At 37.2% G+C, this 13236-nt stretch overlaps 1 protein-coding gene across 5 annotated transcripts in view; it reads left to right on the top strand.

The window, feature by feature from the left end:
- Positions 1-13236, top strand: part of ALG6 (ALG6 alpha-1,3-glucosyltransferase) — a 66794-nt gene that overhangs the window by 50081 nt on the left and 3477 nt on the right. For all 5 annotated transcript variants that reach the window (XM_047873804.1, XM_047873805.1, XM_047873803.1 and 2 more), the window contains 3 exons: positions 862-932; positions 7982-8050; positions 8181-8379. In XM_047873804.1, coding sequence (XP_047729760.1) covers positions 862-932; positions 7982-8050; positions 8181-8379 — 339 coding nt within the window. The remainder of the gene's footprint in view (positions 1-861; positions 933-7981; positions 8051-8180; positions 8380-13236) is intronic.

The following is a 13236-nucleotide window of genomic DNA, read 5'->3' as shown; positions in this document are numbered from 1 at the left end:
GGCAGTAAGAAATAGGCTGGAACAGGAAGGCAGGACCCATATAGGAGTTTGGATTTCATTCTTAGTGTTCATGGGAAGCTACCTGAGGACCTTAAATAGGGAAATTTACATGATCTGGTGTGGTGGCTGAGTGCACAGTGGACTGTGGGAGGCAAGAGTGTAGTTACCAATTAGGAGGCTGTGGCAGGAGTCCAAGAGAAAGATGAGTGTGGCTTAGACCACTCCTCTGCCACCATCAGCAGAGGGCAGTGGAAAGAAGTAGGTAGATAATGTATTTAGAAGGTGGTGTAGATAGGATTTGCTCTGGGTTGGATTTGTGTAGGTAGATGTCCAGTATGCAGATCATAACCTTCTGAAAATAGATCTAGATAATTTTGATTTAAAACCCCAAATAACAAATGATTACTTTATAAAATATTCAATATATTTTATTGAAATGTACATTTTAAAAACACTAAAATAGATTTGTCTTGCTAGTTTTAGATTTTGAACTTCTTGTCCTTCAATGCTTTTTAATAAATTAAATTAAATTTAATTTAATTGTTAGAGATTCCAAGGGAGGATGAAGGTATGATTGTTGTGTCTGAAGTATTTAGTAGTTTTGTTTATTCATAACTGAGTCTGAATGAACTTGTTTTTGATGGTTAAGTATAGCTGTGTAATCATTGTTTTTTTAATAAATAATTTACTAAATTTGAATAAAATTATGCATATTAGTGTTGTGTAGGTATTTTCTTTCTAGATAGAAGCTACATTAAGCTTTAAAATTTTACTTAAAATGACTTTATTTAGATTCATATTTAAACTGCTGTTATGATTGACAAGCTGTTATATCTCATTCTTCCCCCTTTTTCCTTAAAGGTTAGCTGTGCACTATCATTCTTTTTATTTTCTTTCCAAGTACATGAAAAGTCCATTCTCTTGGTATCATTGTAAGTAAAAATGTTTCAAGTATGTGTTTTATTTATTTATTATTATATGTTTATAATATATACATAAATTTGTTACCTACATATAATCACCTAAGTGACAAATGTTATGTAGTTGGATAAAATTATTCATAACATTGTATTTTTCCAGAATGATTTCTTACAATTTTACTTCTTTATAAAATAGAATATTTTAAATTGAAAAGTCTTCATAGAATTATTACTGACACACTTATTTCTGTCTGTTTCTTCATATATATTTTTTATATGCTAATAAAAATATGTCTTCTAAAGAGCTTTTCCTCAGATTGGAGGCTGTTTATCATCTTTGCCTTTTTCATTTCATTCATTTCCACATCTATTCAGTAGCTTTGTTCTCTGTTCTTTCACCTCTTGAGGGGCTTTCATATGTTGGCTCCGTCCTGTTTCTTCTGTCAAAATCTTTGTTTAGACACAATTGGCCATTCTTAATCAGACTGCTTTGTTTTAAGAGCATTAAAATTTTTTCCTGGTCATCATAGTTCATCATAGATATTGGGTGACAGTGGAGGTATATTATCCCAACATTAAAATAGTGTTTACCCAGAACACATTGGAATACTTGAATCCTGCCCTAGATCAATCCCAGCCTGTGACTCTTCCATGCCTTATCCTGTGTTCGCTAGGTTCCTGTGGAAGAGCTATGGACAGAATAACCAATGACAAATGGAAAAAGTATTGCTTTTGTTAGGTGGAGCTTTGGACTAAGATCTCAGTGCAGAGCTTGCTCTGAGCTGGGCTGGCCTATGTGGAAGGCTTCTTTGCTTGAAACAAAACTGTCTCACATCATTGCAGACTAGGAGGACAGCTTAGTGTCATCCTCTAAAGTCTAAACCTGAGTTAGTTCCTACCACTATTAAGTGAGGCTTGGCTGACCCTCCACAAATTCCTGGTGCCAGGTGATGGAACTATGGAAAGGTTTGCTTTCAAATTCCCCAGAATTTCTACCCCATACAAAGGCAGCCCATTCAGTGATCTATAATCTGACCGTACATAGTAGCTCTTGGGCCCTGAATTTCTTTTTTTTTAAATTAAAAAAAATTTTTTTTTTAACATTTATTTATTTTTGAGAGAGAGAGAGGGGCAGAGAGAGAGAGAGAGAGAGAGAGAGAGACAGAGCATGAGTGGGGGAGGGGCAGAGAGACAGGGAGACACAAAGTCCGAAACAGGCTCCAGTCTCTGAGCTGTCAGCACAGAGCCTGATGCGGGGCTCGAACTCACACAGCGCGAGATCTTGACCTGAGCCGAAATCAGATGCTTAACTAACTGACTGAGCCATCTAGGCACCCCTGACTTGATGTTTTAAAAGGATCCACTCTGCTTGTCAAATTATACACATTAAATATGTGCGATTCTTTGTGTATCAATTATACCTCAATGAAGTTTAAAAAAAAAAAGCATTCTGGCTACAGGTCGAGAATAGATTGTATGGAGCAAGGAAACACAGAAACCACTTAGAAGGCTGTTACCATAATCCAGGTGAGAGGTGGTGGTGATTGGGATCAAGGTAGTTATAATGGAAGAAGTGAGAAGTGGTCATTGTGGATATATAAATAGAGCCAGAAGGGTTTCTGATGATTTGTTTGTAGTATGTGAGAGAAAAAGAAAAATCAAAGGTGTGTCAATGGGTTTTGGCTTGGAACTAGAAGGATAGAATAGTGATTGACTGAAGTCGGGAAGAATGCCATTGAAACAGGATTAGGCTAGGTGTACACCTGGTGAGACCAAGTTCAGTGTTGGACAGATCTTTGGATATTGAAGCAGAGATATTGGGTTAGCATTTAGATTTAAGTCTAGGTTGGATATATGAGAGGGGTTTGAGCTAAAGATAGAAATTTAGTAGTTTGTCAGTAGAGAGGACAAAGTCAGAGACTGGATGACGTAATCAAAGGAACGAGTATATATAGAGACAAGAACCAGGGACTGAGTCCTGGGCCACACAATGTTAAGAGGTCTTAGGAGAAGAGGCAAATAGGAATGGTTAGTGATGTAGGATGAAAAACCACAAGGTTGATATCCTGGAAGCTGACTAAAGAAGATATTTAAGGTCATGGGTCACCTATCTTACACCATTCGCAAAAATTAACTTGAAATGGAGTAGAGACTTAAATGTGGGGTGCCTGGATGGCTCAGTCAGTTGAGCATCTGACTCTTGATTTAGGCTCAGGTCATGATTCCAGGATCATGGGATAGAGCCCTGTGTTGGGCTCCATGCTGAGTGTGGTGTCTGCTTAAGATTCTCTCTCCCTCTGCCCCCTGCCCCCAATAATAAAAAAAGACTTAAATGCAAGACCTGAAACCATAAAACTCCTAAAAGAAAATATAGGGAAAAAGCTCCTTGACATTGGTCTTGGCATGATCTTTTGGATATGACACCAAAAACACAAAGAAGAAAGGCAAAAATAAATAAGCGGGATGACATCAAACTAAGAAGCTTCTGTATAACAAAGGAAATGAGTAACAAAATGAAAAGGCAGTCTGTGGAATGGGAGAAAATATTTGCAAACCATATACCTGATCAGGAATTAACACCCAAAATATATAAGGAATTCATACAACTCATTGGTAAAAAAAAAAACAATTTTATTGAAAATGGTCAAAGGACCTTAATAGATACTTTCCCAAAGAAGATATACAACAGGTACATGAAAAGGTGTTCAACATCACTAATCATCTGGAAAATGCAAATCAAAACCATAATGAGATATCACTTCACACAAGTCAGAATGGTTCTTATAAAACAGACGAGAGAACAAGTGCTAGTAAGGATGTGGAGGAAAGGGAACTCTACATTCTTGTTGGGAATGTAAATTGGTATAGCCACCATGGAAAGCACTGTAGAAGTTCCTCAAAAAATTAAAATATTACTATATATTTTGTATATTTCATATAATTTGAATCATACAATATGTGGCTTTTTGTGCCTGATTTCTTTTATGTAATATTTTCAAGGTTAATCCATGTTGTAGCAGGTATCAATACTCATTTTTATGCCTGAATAATACTGCATCGTATGGATTTACTACATTTTGTTCATCCATGCATCAATTGGTGAACGTTTGAGTTTTCACCTTTTGGTTATTGTGAGTAGTGCCACTACTGCATATTCGTTTGAACATTTGTTTTCAGTACTCTTTTTTTTTTCAAGTTTATTTATTTTGGCAGAGAGAGAGAGAGAGAGAGCATGTGCGCACAATGAGGGGTGGGGCAGAGAGAGGGGGAGAGAGAATCCCAAGTAAGCTCTTTGTTGTTAGCACAGAGAGCCTGATGCAGGGCTCAGTCCCAGGAACCATGAGATCATGACCTGAGTGGAAATCAAGAGTTGGATGCTTAACTGACTGACCCACCCAGGTGCCCCAGTACTCTTGAGTCTATACCCAGGAGTGAGATTTCTGGGTCATATAGTAACTCTATATTCAACTGACTGAGGAACCATGAAACTTCCACAACAGCTATACCATTTTGCATTCCTACCAGTAATGTAACGTATGAGGTTTCCAGTTTCTGTGCATCCTTTCCAGCTCTTGTTGTTTTCCTTTTTTCCCCCATCCTAGTTGTATGAAGTGGTATTTCATTGTGGTTCTGATTTGCATTTCCCTAATAACTAGTGCTTTTGAGCATTTTTTTAAAGTTTTAAAATCTTTTAAAAGTTTTCTATTTTGATGAAGTTCAATTTATCTATTATTTCTTTTGTTGCTTAGGCTTTGGTGTCAAATCTAACAAACTATTGCCAAATCCAACATAATAAAGACTTAGTCTCATGTTATTTCTAAGAATTTTATGAATTTAGATCTTATATTTAGGTTTTTGATCCATTTTGAATTAATTTTTGTATATGGTATGAGATGGGTTCTTTAGGTGAGTTTTGCTGAAAAGGGGAGAAAAAATAAGAGCAACAGCCGTTAGAGAAAGTAAGAGTCAAGTGAGGTTTTTTTTTTTTTTTAACGTTTATTTTTGTGAGAGAGACAGAGTGAGTGGGGGAGGGGCAGAGAGAGGGAGGGAGAGAGAGAATCCCAAGCAGGCGCTGCACTGTCAGCACAAAGCCCAATTCAGGGCTCGAACCCACAAACTGTGAGATCATGACCTGATCTCACAAGAGTCAGACGCTCGACTGACTGAGCCACCCAGGTACCCGTTTGTTTTAAGATAGGAGAAATCATGGTGTGGGAATGGTCAGCAGAGAGGGAACATTGATGATAGAGGAGGGAGGTAGGAGTTGTTGGAGCAAATTCCTTGGAAAGGGAGGTGGGATAGGACCTAGAGCACAAATGGAACTGGCATTGGACAGATGCATGCGTTTTCATTTTAATAAATAGAGGGAATAGGGTAGATAGGTACAGATGTTGGGGAGAGAGTAGATGTGATGGTGGCATCTGTGAAAGTTCTTTTAATTGCTTCAGTTTTCTCAGTGAAGTGGAAGGCAAGGCCATTGGTCAAGAATGTGTTGGAGCTTTGGGGATTATGAGGAGAGAGAAGGTGTGAATTATTCTAAGGAGACACAGAATGTGAACAGACTAGAGAAATACATAGTAGGTGTTGGACACACTCGAATATCACGATCATATATTTAAAGTGAAAATAGTGTGGGTAAATGTTTTTCTCAAGAGCAGTTCCTCACTATGGTTGGAATAAGTACAAGTGGAGAGTTGGGTCTTTCCAGGTTTATGGTTTTGTCTAGTGAGGATAATGGGCTTGCTCGGGGCTTATGAGTGAATGCAGGGCGGTATTATGATTGACCTTAGAATTTAAACTGCTTGGTTAAGAAGGGGGAAAGACTTCAAAGGAGTGAGGCAAAGTGAAAAGGTGGTAGGAATAATGGATTGAAAGTCTTGATGGGATAAAAGATTGTTTGGAGTTTGGAGTGCTGAAAATGTAGGAGATAGTGGTCAGGATGCAGTTGATGGGTTGTGATTATGGAGGGTTTGCAGTCCTGAGTATGACCCTAAGGTGTAGGGATGAAGATGTGATCACCAGAAGAGAGGAGCTCCAGCAAATGAGAAGTCAGCATGTTGGAAGATCACTTATGTCTATGTAAAAATTGCCAGGAATTAAGATGAGTAGGGTTGTAGAGAGTGACAGTGAGGAGTTGAAATGATTGAGTAATGAGGGAAGTGACCTTGTGGTTGGTGGATGGTAACAAAGATGAGGACTAATAGGGATGAAGCCTGATGACATGAGATTCAAAGGTAGAGATTGGTTGGGCCGAGAGAGGGAGAACTGGTGTGGAAGAAGTGATAAAGACCAAGGATGCTATCTCCCTCTAGGTCCATTTGTTTGAAGGCTGTGGAAACAACAAAACAGGCACAGTTGAGGGCAGAGGGACAGCATTTTCCTCAGCGGGAGGGAGCCAAGGTTTGTTTTGAACAAGGCGATAAAGGGAAAGATTCAAAGAGGTTGAGGATGCAGAGGATTTTGGTACTTGATTATAAATATTAAGTACCTTGAGGTCAAGGGCTGAGTTATATTCCTCTTTGTATTCCTTTCAGAGTAGTGCTTATACGTAATAAGTTTTCCACAAATGCTTATATTCAGTAAATGAATATTGAATGAATAAATGGGAGTTTTGACCCAGAAAGAGAAATAATGTTTATTGAGCACCTACTATGTGTATATTTTTAACATAAATACATTCTGATTTAAAAAGCATCAAGCAGGGGCGCCTGGGTGGCGCAGTCGGTTAAGCGTCCGACTTCAGCCAGGTCACGATCTCGCCGTCCGTGAGTTCGAGCCCCGCGTCGGGCTCTGGGCTGATGGCTCAGAGCCTGGAGCCTGTTTCCAATTCTGTGTCTCCCTCTCTCTCTGCCCCTCCCCCGTTCATGCTCTGTCTCTCTCTGTCCCAAAAATAAATAAACATTGAAAAAAAAAAAAAAGGCATCAAGCAGTGAAACTGAAAGTCCTCTAGTAATTTCTTTTAGTGCAGTAGTTTTCAATTGGTTTGTAACCCCACACTTTACATCTCATATGCTAGTTGATATGGGGGAAAGTCATCCTTCTAAAAAGGAGAATGCTCAAAGCTTCTAAAATAAGGAGACCCAAAACAACTATAACAACAAGTATTGTACACAAGTAATGTACCACAATTCACTAGTAAACGTTAGAAACACAGAAATAATCATGTTAAAAAATTAGGTAATACTTGTAAAAAAGTTCTTTCAACTACTTAACAATACAAGTATTATTATTTCCATTTATACATAAGAAAAAAAGGCTAAATTAATCATTTGTTCAAAGTCATACAGTAATAAGTGGCAGAGATGGGACTAAGACTCAGGTCCTCTTCTACTTGAACATTGCCACAGTAGAATCCAGAAGGTAATGAGACCAGGGTGGGTGGTAAGGTCACAGAGTTGGGACCCATAATCCTAAACTCTATAATAAAGTTCCTTTTATTGGCATTATGCTTCCTCTTCCTATACTGTTGTTCTTTTCCTGTAGCTGCTTCTTACTTTTTTCCCCTCTTTTCTTTTATTCTACCATTATCAGCTTGTTTCCTCTTGTAAGTTTTATCTCTGTTGTTCTTGCTTCAGTGGCAGAAGATGATCTTGTCTCTTACAACTTTAATTTTTAACTTATATTAGTAATATGTATCATGGAGGATCATACAAAAGAAGTTTGAATACCACTATACTGGGAATTGATTTATTTCCCAAGTAGGATGAAACACGAAAAAACTCTATCTCTGAATGTTTGGATCTGTTTATCTGATCCTTTCTTTAAGCTGCTGTTTGTAGGCTAGAAAAAAAATGTTCCATTAATGGAATATTGAAAGAAGCAGTTTTTCAGTTATTATGAGGAGTAGATACCTTCTCTATGTTTAGACTCACTTAGTTTGGATTGATAGGTATTAAAAAAAATGAATCAGTGATCTATATGGAGACCTTACTGGCTGTTTTTTATTTGTTTGTGTGTTTGTTTAGCTACCCCGAAGATCAGACAGATCAAATGTATTTATATTTTTCACAAGAATTGAAATTCTGTCAGATTAAAATATTTTTTTTTCTTTATCATTTTAGACCAGTCTGCTTAGTTTTAAGTGAAATTCCTTTTATGTCTACCTGGTTTTTACTTGTGTCAACATTTAGGTGAGTCAAACCAATATTCATATAGTATTTTTCAGTATACTTCTTATAAACTCATTTAAAGCTTTTTTCAGAGTGATGTGGTTTGAACTGGCAATTCTCTTTTGATGTTTTTTCTGTTTTTCCCTTACAGTATGCTACCTCTTCTACTGAAGGATGAACTCCTAATGCCCTTAGTTGTGACAACGATCGCATTTTTTATAGCTTGTGCAACTTCCTTTTCAATATTTGAAAAGACTTCTGAAGAAGAACTTCAGTTGAAATCCTTTTCCCTTTCTGTTAGGAAATATCTTCCATGTTTTACATTTCTTTCCAGAATTATACAATATTTGGTAAGTTGTTCAGGTTTTAAAGAATGGTACTTAGCATGGCACTATTTAAAGAAAATGTAATACCTTTTTTCTTTTATAGCTTTTTTGAGATATAACTCACATAAATTCACCCATAAAGTCCACCCATTTAAAGTATACAATTCACTGGTTTTAAGTATGTACGTAGAGTTGTACAACCATGACCATAACCTAATTTTACACTATCTCTATCACCCCAAAAAGGAACCCTGTTCCCATTAGCAGCCATTTTCCATTCCACCCTAATCTCCAGCCTTGGACAGCCAGTAATCTACTTTCTGTACCTATATATTTGCCTATCTGGACATTTCATATAAGTGGAATGTATTATTCTGCTAGGGCTGCCATAGCAAAATACCACAGACCAGGTGGCTGACGCAACAGAAATTTATTTTCTTACAGTTCTAGAGGCTAGAAGTCCAAAATCAAGGTGCCTCATCAAGGTTTCTGGTGAGGTCTCTCTTTCTGGGTTATAGGCAACCTTGCTGTGTCCTCATGTGGCTGCTTCTTTGTGTGGGTGTGTAGAGACTTTGGTGTTTCTTCCTCTTCTTTTTATTTATTATTTTTCAAAAATTTATTTTAAAAAATGTTTTTTCTCTTCCTCTTCTTATAAGGACACTGGTCCTATCAAATTAGGGTCCCACCCTTATGACCTCATTTAAGCTTCCTAAAGTTTGTGATTCCAAATGTAGTCACATTGGGGTTGGGGCTGCAACATGAATTTTGCCGGGATATAGTTCAATCCGTAACATGGAATCATAAAAAATATAGTCTTTTGTGACTGGCTACTTTCACTTAGCATAACGTTTTTGAGGTTCATCTGTGTTGTAGCATGTATCAGTACTTCATTATTTTTTATTTCCATACTATATTTCATTTTAATAGATACAGCACATTTTGTTTATTCATCAGTTGATGGGCATTAGGTTGATCCCACTTTTTGGCTGTTGTGAATAATGCTGCTGTGAAGGTTTGTGTATAAATTTATCAGCATATTGTTTTCATTTCCCTTGAATGTACCCTTAGGAGTGGTAGTTCTGTGTTTAACATTTTGAGAAACTGTTGGCCAAAGTGCTATGTGATTTTACATTCCCACCAGCAATATATGCCGGTTCTAATTTCTCCATATTCATGATGGTACTTGTTACTGTCTTTTTTATTATAGCTGTCCTGGTGGGAGTGAAGTCTCAGTGAGATTTTGATTTGTATTTTCCTAGTTACTAATTATGTTGAGCATCTTTTTATTTGCTTATTGGCCATTTGTATATCTTCTTTGAAGAAATGCTTATTCAAATACTTTGCCCATTTTTAATTGGGTTGCCTTTTTATTTTTGAGTTTTAAGAGTTCTTTATACATTCTTGATACAGGTCCCTTACTAGATATGACTTGCAAATATTTTTTTCATAATCTGTAGGTTCCTCCTTCACTTGTTAATGGTATTGTTTCCAGCATGAAAGTTTTTTTGATTTTTATGAAGTCCAATATGTCTATTTCTTTGTTTTTTGTTGTTGTTATATTTTGTTTTTTTTTTTTTTAAAGTAAGCTCTGTTTCCCTCCTGGGGTTTGAACTCAACGACCCTGGGTTCAAGCGTTGCATGCTCTACTGACTGAGTCAGCCAGATGCCCTGTGCTTTTGATGTCTTATCTAAGAAACCATTGTGTAAAGGTCATGATTTACCCTTATGTTTTCTTTTGAGAGTTTTATTTTTATCTTGAGGGGGCACCTGGCTAGCTCAGTTGGAGGAGTGTGTAACTGTTTTCATTTTTATTTTATTTTTTTACAAACACAACTTCAGTTTATTCTTTAATTCAAAACAAAACAAATCACTTGACAGGCTTAGCTCTCTAGGAGATCTTTATATGGCAAAGTACAGGTTTAAAAAAAATCCACAAAAGCCTAAAATTTTATCCTATGGCTATTGCAACGGGTGTATTTAGAGGACCTTTATTTTGTTTAATAGCAATTATATTGAAGTTCAACACAAAATTCACCTTTTTAAGGTGTATAATTCAGTGTCTTTTAGTATTATGCACAGAGTTGTGTAATCATTATCACTATCTAGTATTAGGACATTTCATCCCTCCGAAAATAAACCCTGTACCCATTAGCAGTTGCTTTCTGCCCCTTCTCCCCAACCCCTGACATACTACTTTTGTGTGTATGGATTTGCCTATTCTGGATATTTCATATAAATGGAATCATATGAAATGTGGTCTTTTGTGACTGGTTCCTTTCACTGGGCATGTTTTCAGGGTTCAACTATGTTGTAGCATGTATCAATACTTCATTACTTTTTATGGCTAAAAAATATTCAGTTATATGGATACACCACAATTTCTTTATCCATTCATCAGTTGATTGATATTTGAGCTCTTTCTACCTTTTGGTTACTATGAATAATAGCTGTGAACATCCATGTATAGGTTTTTGTGTGGTGATATGTCTTCAGATACCTTGAGGATATTCCTAGAAGTAGAATTGCTAGTTATCCTATGTTCAACATTTTGAGAAGCTGTCAGGCTGTCTTCCAAGGTTTGCATACCATTTTACAATCCCATCAGCAGTGTTATAAGGGTTCCAGTATCTCCACATCCTCACTGACACTTGTTACTGTCTTTTTATTTTAATCACCCTAATGCATTCAAGGTAGTATCTCCTTGTGGTTTTGATTTGCATTTTTCTTTTTTTTTTACATTTACATCCAAATTATTTAGCATATAGTGCAACAGTGATTTCAGGAGTAGATTCCTTAATGCCCCTTACCCATTTAGCCCATCCCCCCTCCCACAACCCCTCCAGTAACCCTCTGTTTGTTCTCCATATTTAAGAGTCTCTTATGCTTTTGTCCCCCTCCCTGTTTTTATATTATTTTTGTTTCCCTTCCCTTATGTTCATCTGTTTTGTCTCTTAAAGTCCTCATATGAGTGAAGTCATATGATATTTGTCTTTCTGTGACTAATTTCGCTTAGCATAATACCCTCCAGTTCCATCCACGTAGTTGCCAATGGCAAGATTTCATTCTTTTTGATTGCCGAGTAATACTCCATTTATATATATACCACATCTTTTTTTTTTTTTTAATTTTTTTTTTTTTCCCCAACGTTTATTTATTTTTGGGACAGAGAGAGACAGAGCATGAACGGGGGAGGGGCAGAGAGAGAGGGAGACACAGAATCGGAAACAGGCTCCAGGCTCTGAGCCATCAGCCCAGAGCCTGACGCGGGGCTCGAACTCACGGACCGCGAGATCATGACCTGGCTGAAGTCGGACGCTTAACCGACTGCGCCACCCAGGTGCCCCTACCACATCTTCTTTATCCATTCATCCATCGATGGACATTTGGGCTCTTTCCATACTTTGGCTATTGTTGATAGTGCTGCTATAAACATTGGGGTGTATGTGTTCCTTCGAAACAGCACACCTGTATCCTTTGGATAATTACCTAGTAGTGCAATTGCTGGGTCATAGGGTAGTTCTATTTTTCATTTTTTAAGGAACCTCCATACTGTTTTCCAGAGTGACTACACCAGCCTGCATTCCCAGAGAAGTAACTCTTGATCTCAGAGTCGTGAGTTTGAGCTCCACATTGGGTGTAGAGATTACTTAACAAAAAAATCTTAAAAGAAATGTTTTAATTTTAGGTCACTGATTCTCTTTGAGTTCATTTTCATATATGCTGTAAGGTAGGAGTCCAACTTTATTCAGTTGTTCCAGCACTGATGAATTGTGTTGGTACCTTTGTTGAAAATCAACTGATCCATGGGGCGCCTGGGTGGCTCAGTCAGTTAAGTGGCTGACTTCAGCTCAGGTCATGATCTCGCATGAGTTCAAGCCCCACGTCGGGCTCTGTGCTGACAGCTCAGAGCCTGGAGCCTGCTTCCGATTCTGTGTCTCCCTCTCTCTCTGCCCCTTGCCTGCTTGCTCTCTGTCTCTTTCTCTCAAAAATAATAAACATCTAAAAAGTTTAAAAAATAATTAAAAAAAAAAAAGAAAATCAACTGATCCTAAATATAAGGATCCTAAAAATCAATTGATCCTAAATCAATCCTATTCCACAGATACATATGTGTATCATTATGCCAGTACTGCACTGTCTTCATTACTATAGCTCTGTAGTTAGTTTTAAAATTCAGAACCTGAGCCCTTCAACTTTGTTTTTTCTCACGATTGTTTTAGCTATTTTATGTTCCATATTATTTTTTTGCATCAGCTTGTCAATTTCTCCAAAAGCCCAGCTGAGATTTTGATAAGGATTACTTTGATTCTGTATATCAATTTGTGGAATATTGCCATCTTAATAAGATTTAGTCTTCCAAATCCATGAACATAGTATACATTCCCATTAATTTAGAAAATCTGTAATTTTCTTCAACAGTGTACAGGTCTTATGTACTTATGTTAAATTTATTTCTAAGTATTCTTTATGATGTTTTTCTAAATGGAATTGTTTTCTTAATTTTGTTTTTATAATGTTCATTACTACTGTATACAGATACACTTGACTTTAAAAAAAATTTTTTTTTAACATTTATTTATTTTTGAAAGAGAAAGAGTGCAAGCCGGGGGCGGGGGGGTGGGGGTGAGGGGCAGAGAGAGAGGGAGACACAGAATCCAAAGTAGGCTCCAGGCTCTAAGCTGTCAGTATGGAGCCCGACACGGGACTCGAACCCACAAACTGCAAGATCGTGACCTGAGCCAAAATCAAGAGTTGTACACTTTAACCAACTGAGCCACCCAGGCGCCCCTGGTGTTCTGTTTTCTATTTCATTGATTTGGTTCTAATTTTATTCTTTCTCATGCTGCCTTTGGTTTGGTTTACTCTTTATCTAGTTTCTTA

This window comes from Prionailurus viverrinus, chromosome C1 (genome assembly GCF_022837055.1).
Source record: "Prionailurus viverrinus isolate Anna chromosome C1, UM_Priviv_1.0, whole genome shotgun sequence".
In the NCBI taxonomy this organism is placed as follows: Eukaryota; Metazoa; Chordata; class Mammalia; order Carnivora; family Felidae; genus Prionailurus; species Prionailurus viverrinus.
Note: the sequence above shows the minus strand (reverse complement) of the source record. Positions and strands in the feature narration are given on the sequence as shown.